Source organism: Uloborus diversus, chromosome 10, assembly GCF_026930045.1.
Source record: "Uloborus diversus isolate 005 chromosome 10, Udiv.v.3.1, whole genome shotgun sequence".
Taxonomy (NCBI): Eukaryota; Metazoa; Arthropoda; class Arachnida; order Araneae; family Uloboridae; genus Uloborus; species Uloborus diversus.
Genome location: NC_072740.1, coordinates 73,941,390 through 73,968,393, shown reverse-complemented (window position 1 = coordinate 73,968,393; position 27,004 = coordinate 73,941,390). Strand labels below are relative to the sequence as shown.

General features: G+C 33.4%; 1 protein-coding gene across 1 annotated transcript in view; it reads left to right on the top strand.

Moving 5' to 3' along the window:
• Nucleotides 1–27,004, top strand: part of LOC129231050 (neurabin-1-like) — an 84,780-nt gene that overhangs the window by 6,665 nt on the left and 51,111 nt on the right. The window contains exons 2-6 of the mRNA XM_054865298.1: nt 5,023–5,144; nt 7,293–7,433; nt 7,937–8,031; nt 21,286–21,625; nt 22,779–22,911. Coding sequence (XP_054721273.1) covers nt 5,023–5,144; nt 7,293–7,433; nt 7,937–8,031; nt 21,286–21,625; nt 22,779–22,911 — 831 coding nt within the window. The remainder of the gene's footprint in view (nt 1–5,022; nt 5,145–7,292; nt 7,434–7,936; nt 8,032–21,285; nt 21,626–22,778; nt 22,912–27,004) is intronic.

Genomic DNA, 27,004 nt, shown 5'->3' with positions numbered 1-27,004 from the left:
AAAAACTTCGAGTTAAAGGAAGTTAACTTCGAGATATTGAGAATAATTAGCATGGAATTAAAGACAAAGGGGTCGGGACTTGATAAAAACTTCGAGTTATAGTAATATTCAAATTATCGGACCTCGAGTTGTCGCGAATTGACTGTATAAAAGATAAATATGGAGTCTACTTTTTCTTGGGACTACTTGCAAGATCATGTAGGTTAGAGTGGTAATGAATGGGCAATTTTTGGTTTTTAATTTTTGTAATTTTTTCTAATATTTTTTTTAGCTCAGAATTGGCTCTTTTGTTGCTTTACTTATTTGGTTACAAAAAAAAAAATGTCATAAAAGTTGAATTAGAAAATGCCTATAATGAATAATAATAGAAAATAAAAATATAGTATTTTGGCCCATTCATACCCACCCATGGGGCTGAATGGGCCGTTGAAGATAATGAATGGGCCACTATATAAATGAATTCAATGAAAACATGTGGAATTAATCTTTTAAAAAATTCTCATAAAAAAATAAATATACAAGCAAAAGTGTTTATCAATTTCATTACAATTACTTTTAAATTTTACATATATTTTTAATAGTTTAAATTTCAATTGCTTTTGGTAAAATTAAATATTATTATTGACAAAGTGTTAAAAATGAATAAGAATTATTATTTAGATTTTCAAATAGACAAGTAATTTTTTTTTTAAAAGTATTATTCAGCTATACACCTGCCTACAAAAGCAAACAATAGGACATTTTCAAAAAATCATATAAAATCAATAAAGCAAAAGCACACAATTTTACTCTAACCTATTTATTAAATACTGAATGGAATCACTCATATCAAATCCAAATGGTGAACTACTGGTAGGTTTGGTCAATAACTGGAAAGTTCATTAATCAGATATAGAATTTCACTTATGTTTCTAATAAATAACTAATATTTCATAGAGTTAAAATGTGCAAATTTTAGAAATTACAATGAAACTATTCTAACAAGACAGTAATCTAAATCTAAGACAGCCAGTTATGTTTCATAATAAAGAGAAAATCAGAAAAAAAAGGAAGAAAACCATATTTTGGTGGCCCATCCATGACCATGATGGAGTGGCCCATTTAGCCTCACCTATACTTCTGGAATAAATGCAAGTTTTTTTAATGTATAAAATTAAAATAACATCAGAATGCATCTTAAAATTAGTTTATAGATGTGAAAAGACTTGCTAACACACATATATGCAGTGAAATAATAGACACTTTTTAGCTAGTATTTATTTTACTAAAAAGGGAAAAAAATACTTTTCAATTAGATTCTTGACCTTCCTACTCTAGTGGAAAAATGGCTTCTCTCAAACAATTGAAAATTGGATGAGTTTAGTAGAACAAATAGCTTCATTTATTAGTGGCATCTAAAATAATTTTATGCAAATACTTTTTCATATTTTGTTAGTGGCCCATTCATCCCCATGGCCCATTCATTACCACTCTCCCCTATTTTGAGTCTTTTTGTAAACTTGGCATGTTCAGAAAGGCAAAGTTTCACGAGTCTTTACAACTCTATACAAGTAAACTTACTAGCTTCCTTGTGATTAATTCTTATCTTTTGCATTCTTATTTTTGATCCTTCAATCTCTTTCTTCTTCATTTTCTTATAATAATTTTTTCTTTACTGTAATATAACCAAACTAGAAATAAAACTAGAAATTATAAAAAAAAAAAAAACAGAAGTGTCAAAATTTTCAGATCGTAGTTATTTGTTTTACTTTGTTTGCAAAAGATTATTTGCACAAGCAGTAACTTTTAGTTTATGTATTCCTTGTTTAGGGGAAACTAGGGAGACTTGACCCAATTTTCTGTTTTTTTTTATTTTCCTTTTTTTTTTTTGTAGAATAGTCCGAACGAAATAAAAAATATACATAAATAGGTTACCATTTTGTGCATTATTATGGCTAAAAATAATAGCATAATTCTAAGTAGAAATGGTACAAAAAAATTATGTTCATCACGTCTGTAAATGGGTCAAGTCTCCCTAGAGCTAGGGAAACTTGACCCAACGCCTAGGGAGACATGACCCCCGTCCTGAATGTAAAAAGACTCAGAGATATTAAAATCAAAAACGCAAGTTTGATGGTTTTTTCTGCTTTAATAAGAGATACTTGAAGTGGATGAACAAATGTTCACTCTTTAGGTGAAGTTAGATTTTTTTAAAGTTAATCTTATTACACATCAGCAGAAAATCAGAACTTTATCAGTTATGACCAGGGTTGCCAGAATTAAGAACAGTAAATATGGGACAAGCTTCTAGGTGTGAGAAGGAGGAAGGGGATATTTTTGAGACGTCTATTCATGATAAATCTGAAAAATTCCATGGCAACAAAGCATTAAGCCTCACAAAATGTCGCCTATCAAAGAAAAAAAATCGTTTTCATTGCGTATGACGACGCATGCACAGAGATATATTTCGACATGAGTCAAAGAGCAAAAAGAAGCAACCATCTGGTTCCTCTTGGTCTGCCGCCAAAACAGAAACATACAAACCAAATCAAAAGGAAAATAATTTTTGCGTTTGCTGGCGCATAATTTTCTTACTACTCATCATTTCATATTTCTTGTTTTGCTTTATTTTTCTTCCGTAAAATAATGTCTTGTTCTGTAAAATATTGCTATCAGCTAGAATACGGGACTTTAGCCGTCCCATATGGAAGTTCCCCGGGACGCGGGACACTTTTTTAAAATACGGGACTGTCCCTTGAAATCCAGGACGTCTGGCACTCCTGGTTATGATATAAACAATATTTCAGTTATTTCATTAAGAAACAAATCATTCTGCATAAAGATCATTAGTATTTTAGTTATTAGTCAAATGGAAACATTTTATTAGACCAAAATATTTAAGTTATTCTTTTAAGTAAAAAAAAAATTCCCCCTTCATATTCACAATATTAAAGTTATTGCTTAAATAAGAGCAAATTTTAGCCCATTCATATCCACCCATGGGGCTGAATGGGCCATTGAAGATAATGAATGGACCATTGAATGGAATTCAATAAAAACATGTGGAATTGATCTTTAAAAACAGTCTCTTAAGGAAATAAAAATACAAGCAAAAATGTTGATCAATTTCATTACAATTATACTTTTAAATTTTATATATTTTTTACTAATTAAAACTTTAATTGCTTTTGGTAAAATTCAATATTATCTCTTACAGAGTGTTAATAATAAATAAGAATTATTATTTCAAACAGACTAGTAATTAAAAAAATATACTTAAATATATGTACCCTGCCTATACAAAATCAAACAATAGGACAGTTCCAAAAATCATACAAAATCAACAAAGCAAAAGCAGACAATTCTAAACCAACCTATTTATTAAATACTCAATGGAATCGCTTATATCAAATCACAAATGGTGAAACATTGATACTGGTAAATAGCTGGAAAATTCATCTTAATCGTTTATGGAATTTCACTTGTGTTTCTAATACATAGCTAATGTTTCTTAGGGTTAGAATGTGCAAATTTTAGAAATTACAATAAACCTATTCTAACAAGATAATAATCTAAATCTCAGACAGCCAGTTATGTTTAATATTAAAGAGAAAATTAGAAAAAAAAAAAAAAAAAAAAAAATGGAAGAAAAACCCATATTTTGGTGGCCTATCCATAACCATGACATAGAGGCCCATTCAGCTCCACCTATACTTCTGGACTATATTCAGGTTTTATTTTTATACATAAAATTCAAATAACATCAAAATACATCTTAAAATTAGTTTACAGATGTGGAAAGACTTGCAAACAAACATATATGCAGTGAAAGAATTGATACTTTTTAGCTAGTATTTATTTTACTGAAAAGAGAAAAAATTACTTTTCAATCAGATTCTTGATCATCCTACTCTAGTGGAAAAATGGCTTCTCTCAAACAATTGAAAATTGGATGAGTTTTTTAGTAGAACACAAATAGCTCTATCTATTAGTGGCATCTAAAATAATTTTATGCAAATGCTTTTCCATATTTTTTTAGTGGCCCATTCATCCCCATGGCCCATTCATTACCACTCTCCCCTACATTATTCATCAAATTAAAAAATGTGAGTTGAGCTGTTAGATTTCTCAGCATAGCATCAGTTACCACTCATATGCAGCCTTAGTAAAATTGTGTACTTTTTTATTTCATTTTTTGCTGTTGCTAAAAATCCTATGGTTCTTAGTTGTCGTTTTTTTTTGCCCCCCCCCCCCTTCAGTCCGAATCACTGCTTCTGAGAGAGAATGAAGCAATTTTTATTAAGGCAAAAAAAAAACAAAAAAAAAAAAAACAAGTATTTATATTAGGGATATAAAAAGTGAAAGAGAATATATGACATTTTGTGACAACCATAACAAGCCCGTTAAACACAAAATTCAAATTAGGCTAGAGAAAATTAAAAATTCAATGAAAGAAGCTAAAGAAACTTCAAAATATAACATAAAAAAAATATATAATAATTAATAAATTAATTAAAGAAACTTCAAGCTCAAAATATAGGCCATACTTGTAAAAAATATCATGCATCAAATGTATGCTTAAAAAATTGCAGGACTCGTTTCTCGAATGATTTATAGGCAATAGTTACATGTTGTTCTAGAAGATCTTCAAGCTGTAATTATTTGAGTTGATATTGATAATTATACAATTGATACTGTCCTTCAGCGTCAAGTATCATCAGGCTAACTCTGTTGAAAACTTTTCCTAGTTAGAAGTTTGCATAAGAACTGGAAGTGAACACTGATCAGTGTTTGATTTGTAACTATTGTTGTAGATCATTGATTTTAATACAAATTTTTTAAAATGAAAATGTATGAACAGCTCATTAAATGTGCTATTAATAAACACTTAAAATTTCTTCTCGTGATATATTTACTGTGTTTAGGTTAGTTATAAATTTTAATTGATGCAGTCTTTTGATGACGCTAATGACATTTCATTCTTTTAACATAAATATTTTATAAAATATTACTCATGTTTTCTTATTCATTTTCATAACGTAGATTTTCATACCAGTGAAAATACAAATCAAAAATCAACCCCGTTAAATGACAGTTGGGAAGACATTGGGGTCTCTAGATCAAGTTCTTGGAAGAAAAAGGCTGAGAGTATGCGAGAGCCAGATGTAAGTATGAAATTTTTCAGTGCCTTTTTTGAAATAAATAAATGTAGATAATGTTTTTGAGCTATGTATTCTGCATTATACTTTCTGGAATAATTTGAATCCTATTCCATTTGTTATAATTAGAAACTTTTGGGAAAAGGTAGCAAAACACCAGGCTTGCATTTATAGATTCAATAGCTGCTTCAATATATTCAGGACTTCTGTGCCTTTAGTTTTGCTTAGTATTTTTACTCTAAGATCTTCAAAATTTCATCTTGTGACTCCTTTGAAATCCTTGTTGCCATTAGTAGTTTGAAGTTTTCCTTTTACACCACAGTTGCATACTCTTCTGGTAAACTATCGTAGAATGCCTTAAAATGACACCCTTTGTTTCTAAGTATCAAGTTTTTACTAAGTTCATAAGATGCTTTGGTTGAGACCTCAGCAGCTCCTGAGTTATCTGTATCTAACTTAATATAGCTAATACCCACATCCCTTCTACTATTTTCCTTGTTATTATCCTTAAAAGCTGATTGGATTTTAAAGCTTCACATATTCACTCATAGGTCTATCAACGGAGCGTATTTTGTGCATATTGTAGCCTCAGAGCAACTGTAAGATATCTAATCCCAGAATTAACACTAAGATATCTTACTGTTGCTCTGATGCGACAATATATAATTCTTTCTAGAAAAGAAGTGCAAAAGGTGAATCGTTTTTATGAAAAAAATAAAGGAAGAGAGCAGAGCAGCTAATTGAAATGCAACAGTACAATACTCGGTATACTCTGTATGACATGTGTGTTCTGACGAAAGTTATTTTTGCTTCTTATCCACATTTTTGTTACCAGTTTTTGAGTGAAATAGGTTTGAATAACAGATTTGAAAAGGAAACAATCACCTGAATAAATTTTTAAATTAGTTGAAGGCAGTTAACAATTATATTTGTATTGTAACTTTTTACATAAAGCGTACTGAGCACATCGGTTTGTCATTTGTGGACTTATCCAAGCAAACTTTTGTTTGCTTAGATTTATAGCTGAATTACAGTTTTTTAAAGCAGTTGAATTTCAAAATTTAAAATCTTTACTCTCTGCTTCAAAAGTCCTTTTTTTTTTTTAAATTTTAACTTACCTGTAATGTTTTTAGTTAGCTTCTTTTTGAAGTGTGCTATCTTGGAACTCTTTAGGTCTTTTCATGATACCTAGAATTTATCCTACAGAGGAAATTCAATTGCAAAATTGAATCTTTTTTCATTCACTACAAAAAAAGTAAAAGAAAAAGCAAATTTTTTTATTTTATGATATTTTAGTGCTTCTACATTCAAAAACTTTACCTTTTCATTCAGTTATCTTCTTCTATACTTCTGATTTTCTGTTAGTTCAGAAATTGAACTTTTTTCATAAGCAAACATATACACATAAAAAAGAAAGTTTTGAATAATTATTTTCTGAAAAATTTCTAAAAATGAGCTCTGACCAAAATTCAAAAAGCTGCTGGGTAATTCTTATTTTTAAAATAAAATATTTAATGTCAAAATACCTTTTTTAAGTTCTTTAATTTCTTTTCACTTTGTTAAACTCTCCTCAAATTTGGTGTATTTATGTGTGTAACCCTTTAATTTGTGTGTTTATTGATATGAAACACTTTTACTTTCTACTTAGAGTTTATTTTATTTATTTCAAAAACATTGAGACTTTCAGGATGTGCATGTTACTGCTTAATGTAAAAAATTATACTTGCTCATAATATATTTTTGCTTTCCTGTCTTGCTTTATCTTGTAAACTATTTGGAATAACTATCCTAATTGTGCATGAATTCCTTGCTTGATTACTTGTTATAATTAGTATGTATAAGTTTGAATGAAATATAGTTTTTATTTGTTAATATGAACAGTGCTAAAGGAAATAAAAACAAAGCCTCACCATTTCCTTGTACATTTTCAAAAAAATAGAAGGAAAAAAAAAAAAAAAGAACACAACTTGAAAAAATTCTTGTTGGTGCAACCTTTTTTTCAGCAAAGAAAAATATTTCATTTCTAGTCATTAACATTTTATTTTAAACGGCAATGTTCTAAGATCACCTATGTTAATGTAGGAAACATTTCAGGTGTATTTATTTAATTTCCCGAAATAGTGTGCTTCTACTGTTATTTGCATATATTTTTAGGGCACTGAAAATCAGAGTTTTTATGGAGTTACAAGCGATTTGCGAGATGCTGCAGGAGAAACATTAGCTGAATTTGAATGTCGTGAACATGAATTATTTTTTGTTGAGGCTGTTCTAAGGTCTCAGCGACAAGGCAGCTTGGTTAGTTTGCTTTTTGTTTTTATAACACTAGGCATTTTGTATGTTTATTTTTATTATTTGTTGCTGCACTGTGTTCTGATTTTTTCTGTGTTTTATTTGTGCAAATGATTAAGTAAATTTGTATTTTTATTTTTATTTCAAACAATGTTTAACAATTTGATCATTTATTATGAAATTAAAGTTTAAGTGCTGCAATTATAGTTTCTTCATTATTGTGATAATTTTTTATTTCTGTTTTTTCCCTCTTTTTTTATTATTAAAATCAAATATTGTTTTACAATGTTATGTATCTAAAAAACAACTGTACAGTACATAATAAGCATGAACTTATCAAAAACAACTTCATATACTGGACAAAAATAAGGATTCGCAAGGAAAGTTTGGTGTTCTAATTTTTTCCCTCTTGAAACACTGTTGCATCATAGTTGATTAAGTTTTACTAACTGATGTAAGTTTGTATTTTGAATTCATAATGTTATTGAATTCATATGTATTTTAACCAGGATGAGCCATTTCCTAATCACAAGCACAACAGTTCAGTGGAATCCAAAGTAGAATTAATGACAAAAGAAGAAGCTGGTCATTTTTTGAGTAGCAGGTATGTTTATGTTGTGTGTGTTGTATTTTAATATTAGAACTTTGCATGAAATGAATGTATTGGAGTATTAAAGGTGATTCCATTACAATGTGTGTGACATTTGTACACTATTTTTTTCTTTTCAAAGTTCATTTTCATTAGCTCAGCTTCAAAAAAAAACAAGTTTCAGTTTATATTATCTTTTTTTTTTCATCTTTCCATTAATTAATTGCATGCAGAATATAATTAGTCTTAGAGTTTAAAAAATGATTTCTAATTTTATAAAACTTACTAGCGGCCCGTCCCAACCTTGTTCGGGTTTAAAAAAAAAAGCTGTCTATCTTTAAAAAAATACTATACTGTAACTTTTTAATTTAAAGTTTAATAGCAAGCTACATTTTTTGTTCGGTTTTTATAAGATTTGAAACAAATTGATTTAACTCATTTCCTGATCAAAAGATTTCAACATATAATTACCACTGAACATTGCAACCTTCCCGTATGCGCCGTAGTACTACGTAGTGTATCAACATTTGAACTTTAGATTTGATGATGGTGATAGCATAACGAATTTCCATTCGAAATTGCAAACACTTAAATTGGTAAAGCAAATATGCAGGGACCATAGGGATGCAAGGAATATGAGCCAACTGTTTTACTGCTGATGTTGTAAGAACAATTCTCTAAATCATAATTTTTATATAATTTTAATTGGAGTCCAATTCTATTGCTAAGATTAGGCATTTAAAGGTGCACAATAAAATTATAGGGATATCGTCATTAATTTTAAAAGCATGAACAGATGTCCTGAGGAGTGAGGGGGGACTATAATATGGATGATGCACAGCGTTGTTGGAAAAATCTATTGCCCTCTCGCACATCCACATGTACTTTTTTTTGACAAAAGTTTGGGTTTCAGGATAAACATTGAGGATTAAACCATTTGGAGAAAATTTCCTAACTCATATATTTTGATAAGATATCCTTTTTCAAGTATTTTCTGTAATTTACTTGTAATAAAGGACTCTAGAATTGCTTACCACCATCTCCTTAACAAACTATTGTAGTTGTACTTAAGATACAGAAATGGTAAAGCGTTCTTAAAAAGAGACTACTTTAATCGGGTTGAAGTACAGGAAGAGTTTGATGAAAGTCACCGTCAAATACAAAGATGACCTCTCATAATTTAGTCTGAACCTTTTTGACCTTTTAGGGTTATATCTACGCCTTCTATACCCAAACGGTGGCTCATCAAACATTTGTCCTACATTATAAGATATCCTCTTGAAGGAGTTCTCCCAACTGCTTGTTCTTTCTTGTGGAACATGCGAAGGCATACTGTAGAAGATATTCAAAATAGTTTAAATGTGGAACAATCAGTTTTTCCTCCACTAAATAAAGCCCTGGCAGTTCCATTAAAAAAACTTTGGGTTCTATCTGCGCCTTCTATAAGCAAACTGTGGTTCATTGAATATTTGTCCTACGTTATGAGACACTATTGAAAAAGTGGTCCCAATTGCAAGTTTTTTCTTGTGGAACATATGGAGTCTTTTTGGAGGAGATATTCAAAGTTGTTTAAATGGTCGATAGTCAGTTTCTTTAATCACTAAGTAAAGTCCCAGCAGATCCATAAAAACCATCATAAAAACCACTCTGCCTGCTGATTTAGTTTTGGCTGATGTTGAATTTATTGAGTTTTCCAGTTCCACCGGGGTAAGCCAAAAAATATTAATTTGCCTTCTTGGTTTTCATGGACTAATCTTGTTTTTATAGACTTGTTTTCTTTGGTTCTCTGCGATGGTGACAAACTAAAGTCCCCTGCTGAGTTTTCTGCTTTATTGAAAAACTTTGCCTATGTTTTTAAAAATTAGATTTTGGTTTTTTTGTTTAACATTAAATGCCGATCTTAGTATTTACGCTGACTCTCTCCTTGCAATATATCCTCACAGAGATCTTTTTTAAATGTTTGCCATAAAGCAATAAGATCTAAAATTTGTCATAAAAGTTAAATTCTCTTAGATTAGGAGCGCAGTCAGAAAGTTACGTGTAACAAATAAAGTTAGTTTCCTAACTTTTGTCTTTCTCTATTTGACCGAGTTCTATATATGCTATTTGATAGGTTGGCAGGACCTTTAACTGTCAAGAGACTTTGGAAATATGCTGGACGAAACAATGTTCTAAATGTATTCTTAACTCTTGAGTTACAAAATACCAATTGGCTAGTAGGATGAATATTGTATATTCTACAAAGAGTCTTTTTCAATCCCGGGATGAATTTTAACCTCTTTTACTTGCTTTCTGCGGAAAACTTGCTTTTTTCACATGCATCTATTTTTTTTTTTTGGCAATTTCTTTCTGGTATTTTCTGATAATAAACTTGTGAGCTATGTTACTTAATTATATCATTTTAAATGCTTAAATACAGCCATCATAAAGAATATTTCTCTAAAGAATTTTTATTTAGTTTTTCCTTTTTATCAATTTCTTTCCTGTTGAACATTCTTTGTTCGTCATTGTTTTAACTCTTAACTTTGAATCTGCGGTTCTTATGTGATATTACTCTTTGAGTTGGGAATTTTCTATACTAAATGTACTTAAGTGAGTTTCTTTGCAGATGTTTTTCATTTTGATTTTAGTATGAATAAAAAACCTTAAAGACTAGCCCGAAAAGCATGCAAATTTACAACTTTTAGAAACATGGATTAATATTGTCTATCTGCACTAGTTCGATTTCAAAAACTAACTTTTCTGAAACGAACCTCAGTTATAATTCGTTCAAATAAATTTTGACGGATAAATATTCTGTAACTCTAAGTGGTTTTCTATGCCCAAGGCTATTATAATGCTACATACCCCATCCTCTCCATTCTCAAACACATGTAAAGCTTTTTGTGGCTCATACGCTGACAACGTAATTCTATCCCTCAACAATCGGTTCAAGAGCCTTCAATCACGCTGTTATTTCAAACGTGGTACAATTGGTATTTGTTTTTAAGTTTATAAGAAAAAAATAGTACAAAACATAAACTGTTAGTGAAGACAAATTATTGGGTTAAAAATTTATTATAAATACATATATGCGTAATTTATAGGCTATGTCACTCAGTAATAGTGCTCCTTTCATGTAGTGAAATTTTTTTTCAAATAGTTGCAATGGTTTTGGAGATTACCTCGAACATTAAACACACGAAAATCCGCTCTATCTCTTTATAATATTAGTATACTAATGTGTTACAGCCGAAAACTAATATTGTCACATATATTACAAGTTTTGTAAGATTTATAACTGTACTCTGCATCTTTTTATTAAAAAAGATGCAGAATAAGATAGTATTAACCAAAGCTTGACATTTTGAGCTAATGAAACAGAATTTTGAAAAGAAAAAAATAGTGTACAAATGTTGCATACGTTACGGTGGAATCTTCCTGAAGCTTATTATTTAATGGCTTTATAAAAAAACTTATTATTCTTCGGGGGGGGGGGGGGGGGAAGAGTTTAGGAGACCAAAATTTTAGTGTTTTTCATGGTTTTTTTAAACTGAAAAGAAATAATCAGAACTTGTTTAAACTTGGAGATTATTTTATTCGTCTTTTGAAGTACTCTGTAGTTTTTTGAATGCATTTCCACGAGAATTACTGGAGTTAGAAGCTGCTGTCCATTGGCAGTTGCCATCAGAGCTTGTTGCTAGTTTGCATTGCCAAAGCCATAATTTTTGTCTGTAATCATTACATTTTTTTCTTTCTCGTAAACAGCATATTTGCCTAGAATATGAACCTAATTGTGATTAAAAAATTTAAAAATTGCACGTTTTTGAGGTGTTTGATTACATTTTATATTTTTCTGCTATTTTTTTCACATTTCTTGCATTAAAAAAGTATTTTTATTAATAATATCATCAAACAGTTAGGTTCATATGGAGTATAATTGAATAAAGAATATTCAGGCAAATTTTCAGAAAGATTGGTCAAAAACTCTTTGAGTTAGAATGCCCACCAGTTGAAATAAAGTTAGTTTGAGAAAAACGCTTTTGGAAAAAAAAAAAGGCTGTGAATCTTTTCAAACTCCAGTCTCTTTAAGTCAGTGGCGGATACAAGGAGAGACCCCATCTTTAAACCATAGACAATAATATCTATTCACATTGTGTTCAAACATTTTATGAATAAAATGCAAACAATTTCAGTAGTCTTTCCATTTATTAATTAATTTTGAAAGTAAATATTTGAAATACTACTTCTTTTTTCATTGCTTATGGAATTAATTTGTAACGTTTATTTCTCTTGAGGACCTTATTCCTGCCGATTTGATGCTTTTTATCAATACCCAAGCAGTATCAGAATTTTTCGTACCCAAAACCGTTCATGTCGAGGGGGGGGGGTCATTCTTCAGCATGTGACCCCCTTTAAAATGGTAGTCTGTATCTGCCCCTGCTTTTAAGTGCTCATAGCATCGGAACTAATCAAAAATTTTCACTGAAATTTTGGCAACATATTCTTGAATAATTTTACTAACATTTTGTGACATAAAAAAAGTTTATTTTTTAACCAGTCTAAACTGGTTTCCCCCTTTAATGTAAATTTTGAACAAAAGTTTAGGTCACCTTTTCAGTTTTGCCATCTCTCAAGTTAGTTGCTTAAATACCTTTACAATTTGTCACAAGTGGTTTTATAGTTGCAATAAACTGTGTTCTTAGGTAATGTTGTTGCTTAAACACAAATAAAGTTCATGATATTGAATCATATATGTAATTCATAAGCATTAAGGTGTATAAATTTAAATTTATATGAAAGTACCTCATTGTCCCATGCAAAATTTGAACTTTGTACTATGCTCAAAGTACTGTGACTTCATGCTATATGATTATGCAGCATGCAAAAGATCCTTGGAGTACTCGTTTGACTTGGAGTGCTCATGGCAAAATTAAATTCCTAGTTCAGTTTTGCATCAAAAAAAGCCCAGGTGTCTCCATCTAGTGGGAAAACTAGGCATCAAAATTATCTTGGTAAAAGCATCCTCCAATAGTGGTGCCATGCAAAAGAATGGTTGCTATATGGGGGATTACACTAGGTCTGCAAAATGTTGTGCCTCTAATTTAGCCCCATTAGAAAGAAAAAAACTTCATGCTAATAAATTTTTTAACTGAAAATCAATGTTCCAAAAAGTTTTTAGTAAAGACCTTCTGCAAAAGCAGAAGCTTGATTGCCAACTGAAGGGCTGCTCCTGTCATTCAGCTGTTTTCCACAGAATGAAAGAAAAACATTAAAGAACTACAGATTAAATGAGTTGAGCACCAGTTATCAGAAACTGACACTATAGATAGACATGAAAAAATTCACTTATGTGTACAAAGGTTCAAAGTCAGTTCACACATGCATACTTGATTCATATCCATCAGTTTTTCACAAAAAGATAAAAAAGGTCCAGATACTTTTCTAACAGACCTTGTATGTTGATGGTTCAGTCAAAGGAATATGTGCCCTATTTTTTATAAAATATTGTCTGCAGGTTGTCTACAACAATGTTATCCTGTTGCGATGGTGTTCTATCTTATTAGAAGTAAATTTACCATCTGAAGCATAGCATAACATTGTTACATTTCGACATGTACTCAGCATGTTACTAGTTGCTTATAGAGGAAAAAAATCCTAACTCTTTATTTACAGTCGATCCATGCCAAACTTTTTATTTATTTTTATGTAATTTTAGAGGTTTTTCCGAATCCTAATGATAATTTACACAACCAAACACATGAAATATTATTTTATTTAAAAAAAAGAGTTTTGTTAAGAGTTATTTTTGTCAATTCGTCAAAAATATACACTGCAAAGCTTTGAAACAAACTGTTTAAACCATTCTTGCATTTGAATAACAGCATCAGTTACTAAATTATTTTTTTTATGGAAGTTTGAAATGCACTCAATTTAAGCTGATTGTGTATTTTTGTATTCATATATATATATATATATATATATATATATATATATATATATATATATATATATATATATATATATATATATATATATATATACAGGGTATTCTGCAAGACCTTTATTTTCACAACCATTAGTCCTAGATGTATACTTCCAATTACAAAAATGTTCAAATTCAGATGCAGAGTTAAGATATTGAATGTTTGAAGCAAAAATAAAAATGAGTCAAAAAATACAAAATTTAACTTTTTATACAGGCCCCAGGTCCCCAACTAATATTTATAGAAGTAATCTCCATTGGAAACTATTACTAACACAAAAAACTTTGGCATTTGTGCCACCAAAACTCAAGGTGATATTCCAGTTTAAAGTTTTAAGGGACCATACAGAAGATGAGTTTGGAACTTTTTCAGAAGATTGACAGGTCTTCAAAGTATTGTTACAAATTCTGTAAATAGTAATTATTGTAGGAACGTAACCTGTAAATAGTTTCCCGTAATGAATATACAACCCCTTTTTCATTCGGCTAAATTATACGACCCCTATTTTCTTTCTTTTCATTGATAACGGTCTACTACTTTACAGAAGCGTGTGGAATATTTGAGAAATTTCTTTTCGGTGTATTTAAGCCGTTAGCGATGGATAAACAGTTAGTTTCAATTCAGATTTCGAACTGAGAAGATTTTTGCTCTGTTTATAGCGAGGCATTTCGCTGTGTTGTTTTCGTATTTGGAAGTAAATACGTGTGTAAACGTTGAGTTTACGGTGTTGTGTGATAATTGCTTAATTGCTGATGAATAATTTAGCAGTTGTTGAAGATCTTTCCTGTACATAGTGTAAATAAATTTCCTGTGCTTTTATCAAGAACTGTGTCTTCATTTCAAGAAAGTGGAAGTCGCACCGAATCCGTTACAATTTGGCGCCCAACGTGGGGCTTCTTCTGGACTTTCTTGGAGTAAGTGTGACTTTGGACATTTTTTTCATAAAGACTGTTTGAATTTATAGACTTTGTTTTTATGGTGATTACTCGCGCAATGGATGACCAATTAAAACAACTTCTGGAAGCAATTAATGCTGTGAAAAGTGACTTGACCGAAAGTTTGGTAGCAAATCAAGAACAATTAAAAAATGATATGGCAGCTAATCAAGAACAATTAAAAAGTGATCTGACTGCAAGTATGTTGGCAAATCAAGACCAATTAAAAAGCGATTTAACGGTGCTGAAAAAGGACTTAACATCTAACCAAGAAGAAATTAAAAACGACCTTATTTCGGTAAAGACTGTGATGGAAAATAAATTTAATGACATAGAGCATCGAGTTGATGCTATTGAAGAAAAATTTGATACCGTTGAAAGCCGATTCAATGCTGTAGAAAATAAATTTGAAGATGAAGATAGAAGATTTCACCTACTTAAAGAAGAGATCTTTAAGGACGTGGAAAGGAGATTGGCGACCGCGGAAAGCAGCTCTGTACAGTTTGGCGCTCCCACATCGGTTGCTCGACCGTCCATTAAACTTGCCACATTTGATGGGAAAACTTCGTGGCAGGTTTACAAAACTCAATTCATGATAGTGGCGGAAGCGAACGGATGGGACTCTGCTACCAAGGCCTGTCATCTTGCAGCATCCCTGAGAGGTGACGCAGCGGACATTCTCCAGACCCTTCCGGACAGCCAGCGCCTGGATTTCGCCACCCTCACATCTGCGTTGGAGCTTCGCTTCGGTGAGAATTGCCAGAAAGATTTCAGCCGACTCCAGTTGAAATCCCGTTTCCAGAAAACCAGGGAAACCCTGCAAGAGCTAGCGGCGGACGTTGAGAGATTGTCTCATCTTGCTTTTTGTGACTGTCCTGCGGATGTTCGAGACAACCTGGCACTCAACTACTACATCGACGGGGTTCGAGATCCGGAAATCCAGAAAGCTCTACGGATGGCGGATGTCAAAGATCTGAGTTCTGCTGTTGTGTATGCGATGAAGTTGGAGGCCGCCCAGCAAGCAACCCGCAAGGATCGCCATTCAATCCGCGGCGTGAAAACTGATGAGCCTGATCCGGTTTCGTCACGTTTTGCTGATCTGGAAAAGCAAAAGAAAGAAATTGCAGGAATCCTCAAAAGGAATTCGGCTCCCAAGGACCATAATGGACAATCACTTAAGTGTTGGAAATGTGGTGGCGAGGGTCACTTACGAAGAAACTGTGAAGCTCGTCAAGAAACCAGAGGGAAGAGCACTTCTCCCTCGCAGGTCCAGGAAAACTAAGCCATGGCAATCTCGCGGGGCGGAGGTCGCCAAATTGGAATGAGCCCCATCTTAAAGTTTTCCAGATTTCATCGACGAGTGGCGGCAGTAATGGACTGTTTGTTTACGCATATGTAAACGGGTTTCCCTGCGAACTGATTATTGACACTGGAGCCAATGTTACGATCATTAGAACAGATATGGCTCGTCAATTTGGACTCAACATTCTGTGGACGCCGCCCTGCGTTACCCTCCAAACTGTGTCAGGTGACAAAATTGAGATTGACGGTAAAGTGGACTTGGAAATAGTGTTTGGGAATGCCACCTACCATCATACGGCATTCGTCGCTAATATCACGGACCCCTTCATTCTCGGATTGGACTTTTTGAAGAAATATGACTTCACTCTCGACTTCAAGACTAATGAGCTGCACTCGATGAGAGAAGACATAGCCGTTTTCCCTGCAGAGAGTGATGTAAAATCCGCTCATCAAATAATAGCTCAAACAGATTTATCGATTCCCTCAAGGTCAGAATCATTAATACCTGGCTCCCTTGAAGAAAGCAATAGTTTTCGATTTGGACTCATTGAATACCCTAACCTAAGCAATAGCCTAAAAGGAGTGCTGGTAGCATCTACGCTTGTGGACCTTTCTAAGGATGTAATTCCTGTGAGAGTCGCCAACGTGAGTGAAAGGCCAAGGAATATCCGGAAAGGCGAAGTGTTAGCAACTTGTACTCCCGTAAACTGCATCATTAGAAGAATCAATTCCCCCGAGACTGTGTCTTCTGAGTCCTTGACATCGAAGTTAATTGGGAGTGCACCCTTATCGAAGGATCAAAGAACTGCTGCGGAACAATTGGTGGACGACTTCAAGCATCTGTTTTCATCTACATCGGAGGATGTTGGTCGTACGAATTTAACGCAGCATAGGATTTACACTGGAGAACACCCCCCTATCAAACAGCATCCAAGACGACTACCGTTCGCCAAGAAGGAAGAGGTTGAGACCCTCCTGAAAGAGATGAAGGAGAATGATGTAATCGAACCTTCATCCAGTCCTTGGGCCTCTCCCATCGTCTTGGTCCGAAAGAAAGATGGCTCCACCAGATTTTGTGTCGATTACCGACGACTGAATGAAATCACCAAGAAAGACAGTTACCCTCTTCCACGGATAGACGACACCTTAGACACTCTTTCCGGACACAAGTGGTTTTCGACCCTGGACTTGAAGAGCGGCTACTGGCAGGTTGAGATACACCCTGATGACCAAGAGAAGACAGCGTTTACAACTGGACAAGGCTTATGGCAGTTTAAAGTGATGCCCTTCGGCCTCTGCAATGCACCAGCTACGTTCGAGCGTCTTATGGAGACAGTGTTAAGAGGACTTTCCTACGAATCCTGTCTGGTCTACTTAGACGATATCATCATCGTGGGACGCAGCTTCGAAGAACATCTGGCAAATCTTAGGAAGGTGCTGCAAAAGCTTAAGGAAGCCAATCTGAAGTTAAGCCCGTCCAAATGTAATTTGTTCCGCCGGGAAGTGAACTACCTTGGTCACATCATCTCTTCTGAGGGTGTACAAACCGATCCAGAAAAGGTGTCTGCTGTCAAGAGTTGGAGTCGTCCCGAAAACATCCATCAGCTGCGAAGTTTCCTGGGGCTCTGCACGTACTACAGGAAGTTTGTGAAGGGTTTTTCCAACATTGCACGACCTTTGCATAAGCTGACGGAGAGCAAGCAAAAGTTTGAATGGTCCAAAGAATGCGAAGATGCATTTTTACGACTGAAGGAGGCTTTAACATCAACGCCTATCCTCGCCTATCCTCAGCCTAAAAAATCCTTCATCCTGGACACTGATGCGAGCAACGAGGGCATCGGAGCTGTTTTATCCCAAGAAATTGACGGAAATGAACATGTCATCGCTTATTGGAGCAAATGCTTATCAAAGTCGGAGCGAAATTACTGCGTCACCAGAAAGGAGTTACTGGCCATAGTGAAGGCTGTAGAACACTTCCATCATTACCTCTACGGCCGAAAATTTCTGCTTCGGACAGATCATGCCTCATTAACTTGGCTTTTGAACTTCAAGAATCCAGAAGGCCAGATAGCCAGGTGGATACAGCGGCTCCAGGAATATGACATGGAGATCAAGCATCGAAAAGGGTTATCTCACGGTAATGCTGACGCTTTATCAAGGAGACCCTGTCCTGAGAACTGCCACTATTGTTCCCGAATCGAGAAACAGTATGGAACGACTAGCCCTACCGCCTATCAGGTGACAGTGACTCCAATATCATTAGAACCTGATCCATGGAGTGACGACCAAGTTCGAAAAGATCAACTTGAAGACCCCGACATAAAACCAATTTTGGAGTTCATGGAAAGTGACAGTCGGCGACCTAGCTGGCAGGACGTTTCCATCTTCAGTCCTGCAACAAAAAGATACTGGGTTTTATGGAACTCGCTCCATTTACGGAACGGCGTGCTACACCGAAAATGGGAATCTGACGACGGCAAAACATCTAGGTGGCAGTTACTACTTCCCCGATCAAGGATTTCAGATGTTCTGAAAGAAATACATAGTAGTGCGACTGGAGGACATTTTGGTGTCTTGAAAACCCTCAATAAAGTTCGGGAGCGCTTCTTCTGGAGTAAGGCGAAGGATGACGTGGAGAAGTGGTGCCATTCTTGTGACGCCTGTGCTGCTCGTAAAGGACCGAAGAAGAGAAGCAGAGGGAAGCTACATCTGTACAACGTTGGAGCTCCTTTCGAACGAATTGGGATCGACATCCTGGGTCCTCTACCAAGAACTGCTGATGGGAACAAATACATTCTTGTTTCCATCGACTACTTCACCAAATGGCCGGAAGCATATCCCATTCCAGATCAAGAGGCTACTACCGTAGCAGAGACTCTAGTCCAACATTGGATCTCGAGATACGGAACACCTTTGCAGATTCATTCCGATCAAGGGAGGAATTTCATCTCTGCTGTGTTTAAGGGCCTATGTCAAATTTTCGGAATTGAGAAAACTAGGACAACACCACTACACCCACAATCGGACGGCATGGTGGAGAGATTTAACCGCACAATCCTGAATAATCTCTCACTTATGGTCTCCAGAAATCAACAGGATTGGGACAAGAAGCTACCTTTGTTCCTGCTGGCCTACCGCAGTGCTGTCCACGAGACTACCGGATATGCCCCATCTCAGATGCTCTTCGGACGAGAGCTTCGGCTACCTTGTGATCTCGTCTTCGGTCGTCCTCCGGATGCGCCTGCATCGCCTGAGGAGTACATCCAGGATCTTCAGGCCCGGTTGGAAGACGTTCATAACTTCGCACGAGAGCGAATCAACATCGCGGCGGAGAAGATGAAGACCCGATACGACACAAGGTCTACTGGACATGAATTCAACGAAGGCGACAGGGTTTGGTTATGGAGTCCCATCCGACGGAAAGGTCTGTCACCCAAATTGCAGTCGCATTGGGATGGACCCTACAAAGTCGTTAACCGACTAAATGACGTCGTAGTGAGGATCCAAAAATCACCTAATGCAAAACCTAGGGTTGTACATTATGATCGGTTAGCCCCATACTATGGCCATAGTTCATGAGTATTACGTAAACAACCATGGTTGATAACATAAAAGTTGTAGATAATTTTTGCTTTTAATGTTTAGTAATATTTCTTGTTATTATTGTGTTTTCTGTATCAGTTAGTTATTAATTAATGTGTATATTTGTAAACTTGTGATAGAAGTTTGGCACCCTTTCTGGGGATTGTACTGCCCGGGACGTGCAGTCCTTAGGAAGGGGGCAATGTTACAAATTCTGTAAATAGTAATTATTGTAGGAACGTAACCTGTAAATAGTTTCCCGTAATGAATATACAACCCCTTTTTCATTCGGCTAAATTATACGACCCCTATTTTCTTTCTTTTCATTGATAACGGTCTACTACTTTACAGAAGCGTGTGGAATATTTGAGAAATTTCTTTTCGGTGTATTTAAGCCGTTAGCGATGGATAAACAGTTAGTTTCAATTCAGATTTCGAACTGAGAAGATTTTTGCTCTGTTTATAGCGAGGCATTTCGCTGTGTTGTTTTCGTATTTGGAAGTAAATACGTGTGTAAACGTTGAGTTTACGGTGTTGTGTGATAATTGCTTAATTGCTGATGAATAATTTAGCAGTTGTTGAAGATCTTTCCTGTACATAGTGTAAATAAATTTCCTGTGCTTTTATCAAGAACTGTGTCTTCATTTCAAGAAAGTGGAAGTCGCACCGAATCCGTTACAGTATGAAAAACAAGGTATATTTTTCATTACTATTCAAAATTAAATGCAAATGTTATGCCGTGATATGCAAAAACACTACAAAACCTCGAATAATTTGAAAAATCACTCTCTATGCACACATGTAATTTTAAACACTTGTTAACCACTATATTTCCCCCCAAAAGGTGTTATTGATGGCAATTGAAAAGTGGTGTAAGTCACAAAACAATGCGTTTTATATCTCGGTGAATATTGTGTGTATTAATTTCAAACTTTTTGTGTCGGCATTATTTTTCAATGGAGATTATTTCCCTAAACATAAGTTAGGGGACCTGGGGCCCGTATAAAAAGTTAAATGTTGTATTTTTGACTCATTTTTATTTTTACTTCAAACTTTCAATATCCTAATTATGCATCTTATTTCTGACCTTTTTGCAATTGGAAATATACATCTAGGACTATGTATACATCTAGGATATATATATATATATATATATATATATATCACAATCTTCATGAAGAAGTGGAACTAAGCCATACAACTACTGTTTATGTAAAATGGGCAATAGTTTTTTATTTTTAATTCTTTTACACTTTACTGGAATTCAAGGTTACAACTAAAGCATCAGTTAACGTTCTTCACCCCTGCATTTTTCAAAGTTGTTTGATTTGGTATAGTTAATTCATTACCCAAAAATGTGGCTTAGCTCTTTTCACCTCCAAAATAATGATATTTTATAACTTTGTAGTTTTTCTTGGCGTATTGTAAAAATATGAAAGTGATTGATTGATGAAAGAATAAATAGATATTTATACTTTATTTAGGCCACAAGATGCTAGACAGGACAAACATGATATTGCTAACGTATTTAATAATACTCACAACATTGTAGATAGTGATCAATCAGAAACATGGTCTGTTCCTAATTCTGTGTCTGGAGAAATAGATGATGATGATTTAGGAAGTGAAGATTGCTCACAAACAATCACATTCCCTCCTGGTACCAATGTTATGTATGAAGATATCAACTATCATATATTAACTGATGGTCATTTCATCACTGAACTTCCTGGTTTAGAAGATGAAAGTGATGATGATGACATTTTTTGCCCTGTACCACCAAAAAAGAAGAGCAAAGTGAAGTTTAATTATGATCCCATTAAGGTAATATTTCAATATATTAGATTGAAAAATTAGAGTTTTGACAGCATTTTTTTTTGTTGCATGATTACACTGTTAGTGTTTTGCCTGCCAATTGATTTTTCTGCTTGCAAGAAATTACATAATATATGGGCATCTCTTAATTTCCAGGTGTTGAATTTCTTGTGTCCTTTGAGTTAGTTTTAAACAACAAGCAATTGGAAATTTTTATAGGGTTGTGCATGTTTTAAAAGCAGTTGATTTTCAATTTTAATAGTGACCGCTTGTGCTCCTGATTAGGCTTTTGTAGTTAGTTTTACATTATTGTGTGCTAGTACATAAAATTTTGTTACCAAATTTCAGGTTTGTATGTATATAAGTTTAAATTTCAGTTTGTAAAAATAGAAATTCTTCAAACAATATTATTTTTTTATGTTTACTTTTCTGACTTGTGCACCTGCTAGTATGTGCACAAGCACTGAAATGCTTGTTTTGCTTAAGCTATCTACAATATTCATATCTCAATCCTAGTGAGCATTTGATTAACGAAATTAAAAGAGCCACCAAGCAGCTGAATCCCTCAATTCAAAAATTTTGCTGGGAGATGGAGAATGCATAACCTGAGGTGTCACAAAGCAGCTATTACCTTGTTTTGGATCCATTTGAAGAAAAAGCAATACTTCTTAAAAGGCAAAAGGTGGCTAAACAAAATACTGATAAGTTTCATAAATTTTGTTTGTTCAGAATACACACTTGCAAACACCTACATATGTGTAACCAGAAATACTAAAAAATATTTTCTGAGAATTAGAGAAAAGGAAATTCTTAAGGAATCTGTATGCAACCAGAAAACCTGAAAAAAAAAAGAAAAAAAAAAGAGAAAACACAGGAAATAAAAAAAAAAAAAAGACAGGGAAATTTTTTTTATTTTTTTATTTTTCTTTTTTTTTTTTACTGTGATGAATTATCAGGATATTAATGTTCATTAGATAAGTATCAGTGTTTGCTGGTCTTATGCTGCGTAGAAAAACAAATTTTTTTCCAGCAATGCGTTGCATCCCAGATTCTATCAAGGAATTTTATCTATTGGGTTTTGTAACCATCCTAATTTTTCTGTAATAAACTAATTTAATTTATATGTTTGTTCATACATTGTAAACACATGTGCATTTTTTAGGTGTACAGTACTTATTCTGTTGATGATTATGATAGACATAATGATGATGTAGATCCTGTAGCAGCATCTGCTGAGTATGAACTAGAAAAGCGTATTGAAAAAATGGATGTTTTCCCTGTGGAGTTAGTAAAAGGTATTTTGAAAAGTGATGAGAATCACCACATTTTTTAAAATTTTCTTTTATTATAGTTTGCTTTCTAATTCCTTTTTTTGTAGATTACTTTCATTGTATTCCAAATTAAGATTGGAAAAACATTAGTTTGACTTGAATTATACATTACAATGGTTTTATCTTCAAATTTACATGAAACTTCTTTTTTGGGGAAGGATCTCGTTTTCATTCCAATCCTGCTGCCATTTACAGTTTTCAAGCGTTTCTCCTGCAACACATATTTATCAAAAACTCTAATTCAAACTTATAAATGAAAGCAAATAGAAAACAAATTTGAAGCATGGTACAAAACAAGCAACATATCAGATAATAAGCAATCTAGCTTTTACTTCTGCGAATTTTTTGATTTTTGCAAATAAATTTGCCTTGTCAATTTAAGCTAGAAAGTTAGTGCACTTAAACCATGTAATTTATCTTTCATAGTTGTGGAATCTATGAATTTTTTCATTAATTTTAATTTGGCTGCATTGGTTAAGTAAACAAAACTCTTAAAGGAATAGTAAGATTTTAGTGCAAAATCTGTTAAGATCAGTTTTAATAGGACAGTTTAGGTTTCCTTTTTGCTTAACAAGGACAAAACTTACATTATTTCACCTGTGAGATGAAGCGAAATTATTCCATCTGGTTCTCCATAGGTCAGAATTATTTCCAAATCTTTACATTGCTTAATTAATACATTTGTAAGTATATTGCAAAATATCATGTCTTTTTTCAGCTCAAAGTTCACTAAACATTGTTCAAGCTTTCTATAATAAGAAATACTTGGCAAATTTTTCTATAATTTCTGTCATGCACTGTAGGGTTGTGTGAAAGTAGAAAGTATTTTATGTCAACGTTTCATAGCTGCTAAAAGTTACCTTTTCTTATAATTTGTAACTGTGTAAAATTTGATAACTTTTGGAAAATATCTTCAGGGGGCTACAATCTAAGTTTGATTTCATCATTGTATAGTGAAAAATAAAGCTTTTAACTAATTTTAATGCATATTTTTTTCCCATAAGAGGCATTCATCAATTAAGAATGTATGAAATAACTCGTAAAAAATTCTGCCAATAAGCATTGGCATTTTAGACTGGGATCTGAAGAGGGTTGAGCATGCATGGAAAGGCTGACGTAATATTATTTCTGATCATTGTTACAAACACGATGGTGATTATGAAACCACATGTCGTCAAAAACCATGGGGGAGAAAGGAAAGCAGTAGGCGGAGCTGTTTGCTAAAACACTCATAGCTCGTGAACTATTTGAGATAAAGCACTGGAAAAAAGTGGCAATTGACGCAACAAAACAAGGCCTTTATAAAAGCTAAATATGATTATGGTTCTATATTTGCTGGTTTCCGAGTAAAGTTCCATTTTTCACAAACAAGTAAAAACTTTGAATAAAATACACATTTTTTTTCAAGTATTAAAATTATTTAACTGTTTAGAGAACCAATAAAATCTAAAATATCATTATCCAGTTTGTTTAAAATTCCTTAATTATTATCAAAGCGTTAAAAAATGAAATAAAAGCAAGCTCATAAAGCATTAGCAGTAAATCATGTAAATAACAAGCTTGCAAAATGTACCTTGAAGACTCGACTTAAACCATAGCAAAATTTCTGATTCTCTTGTTTTGCCAGGTTTGTTTCACTATAATATCAAAACAATGTCCTAGTTAAGTATTTTTTAAATTATTTAACGCATTATAACTGCTTATTATGGGTGGTCAGAAGGGCATTTTTTTAAAAATTAAAATGTGCAAGTACAAAGTAATTACGGGAAAGGAGTATTATTTTTCATTGCCTTTAAAGAATTTCTGAAAGATAATTTTATTTCTTACAAAACCTTCGAATAGGGGGTGTAACAATTTTTAATAATTTATTGATGTTCTTTTAGACTGCTAGATCTGAGAGAGTTAGAGCAGAGAGTGTAGAAATAGAATCATACCTTTCCTTCTTCTATTTTATCTTGTTGATGATGCAAAGGGATGCATATTTTACGTAGCAGATATAGCCTGTTAACCAAAAGAGTTAACGGTAGACTTCAGTCAAGGATATTTTTTGTAAGAATAAAAGCAAGAAAGTTTAATAATGTTGTTTCGGATCATGTTTTGGAGCAGTCCCAAATTAGCTCTTCTAAACTGCATTTCTAAGGTGTCGTTGGAATTTCAAATGAAAGTGCTACGCAAAACTGGTGCTCATTGTATCATTTTAAATCTGGCATTTTTCGACCCCAACAAGAATTTTGAGGTAATTTCCAAGATCCTACTGATGAGGTTGAAGAGCTTGTGCATTGAGAATAGAGCAGAAAGTGATGTATAACTCATTACTAAGTTCATAATTGATAATGACAACCCTTTTGAAGATTTTACACCTATGCTATGAAACATAGTGAATAAGGCTATTGCCACATAAGCAGCATTAAAATTTCAGTAGAACGTTAAGGAAAATTTGAATAGTCTCTTATCTAGAGAATTAATGCAATGACATTGTCTTAAATAGCGACTGCAAAACAGCAAATGCAAACCAAAAACATTTACACTGGGAAACGTTAGCTTAAAATTGATGATAGTAAATCTAAAAAACTTCCAATGCAATAAACCCTACACTAAATTAGGCTCCTCAGAATGGTTTACTGAAGAAAAGTGCAAGGTCCGATTTTGTGACAGTAATTAAAAATGAGACTTCTTGCAGCAAAACTCTTTAAAAAGTACCCTATTTAAAGAACAAAGTTCAAATTATTGATAGAATGACTCCATAATGTACCATACACTACTCTCAAATGTAACAAAATTTGGCAGATCTCCAAGTAAAAAATAATAATATTTTCTCTCCAATAGTTAAACTACATGAGTGAACCTTATACACCATTGGTACAGCAATGTCGTTTCATAACTTAAAAACCAGAAGTTCAGGAAAGTCAACTTTGCTCATAAAAAATTCATAAGGTACCAAACCAGTGGTTGGTTGCATAGCCATTCCTGAAAATAAAAGGAACTTTTTAAAGTACATTTTAGAGTATGTAATAAATAACATATCCGTTCCTGCAGGCAAACGGTTTCTGGTGTCTGGAAGCTCTGAAAACGCATATTATTTAAAATCTGAGAGTCAAGTAATAAATTTCATTGAAATGCTCAAGTCCAACGAGGACAAAGCACATAACAGGATCTTTCTTCCTGCATATGATTCAGTGCAAAATAGGGGAAAAAGTAACTACTAGTTTATAGATCAGACAGTGATTAATTTGCATTGGCAATATAATACTGTGCTTTGTTAAAGGACAGAGGTTGCCATTTCGTGTGCTTAGTCGATGGTATTGGAGAGTTTTAGGATGGCATCTAGTTTCAGAAGCAGTTACAGAAAAAAATATTTAAAATTTTACAAGCTTTTCATGCATTTTTCGTCTGCAATTCAGCAAGTAAAATTGGAACAAAAAGTATGCCTTCACTTTGCCAAAAATGTCAGAAACTTTTATGTACACTAGAATTATTATTTAAACATTATCTGAGTGCTTCCAAATTTCAACTATTAGAAGTTGTACATTAAAAAATTGTCAAGAAAAAGGGTTTTTCTTGCGACAACACCCAATATATTATTTTCTTGTCGTTTCCATCAGAAATAAATAATATCAGCTCTCTACCACGCTCCTGCATTTCTTTTCGTCAACATGTGCTGAGTATTACTGAACTGTACTTCCTGGATCAGTTCCTCTGTACCTTAGCAGAGCCTTTAGATGTAACCAAGTTTGGGTTTTACTTGGAGGAAAATAAAACAAAAAAGCCACACTTGATGATGCAGTCAGTGTTACCAGAGAATTTAATTCCATCCTGTGTAGGCAAGAATTGTAAATAATCATTTTGTAAATGATTTATTAATAATTCATCTTGCTGTAAATATTGTACATTTAAGGCTTAATCAAAACCCATAAACTACAGAATGCTCAAAGACAAGGATTCAATAGAATAATTACAAGTCAACTAAAAAGGGTATGATTCAGCTTTCAGAATTTCTGATACATTAATACTAAAAATCTTAGTCACTTTATGTATGCATATTGATATTCTACAATTT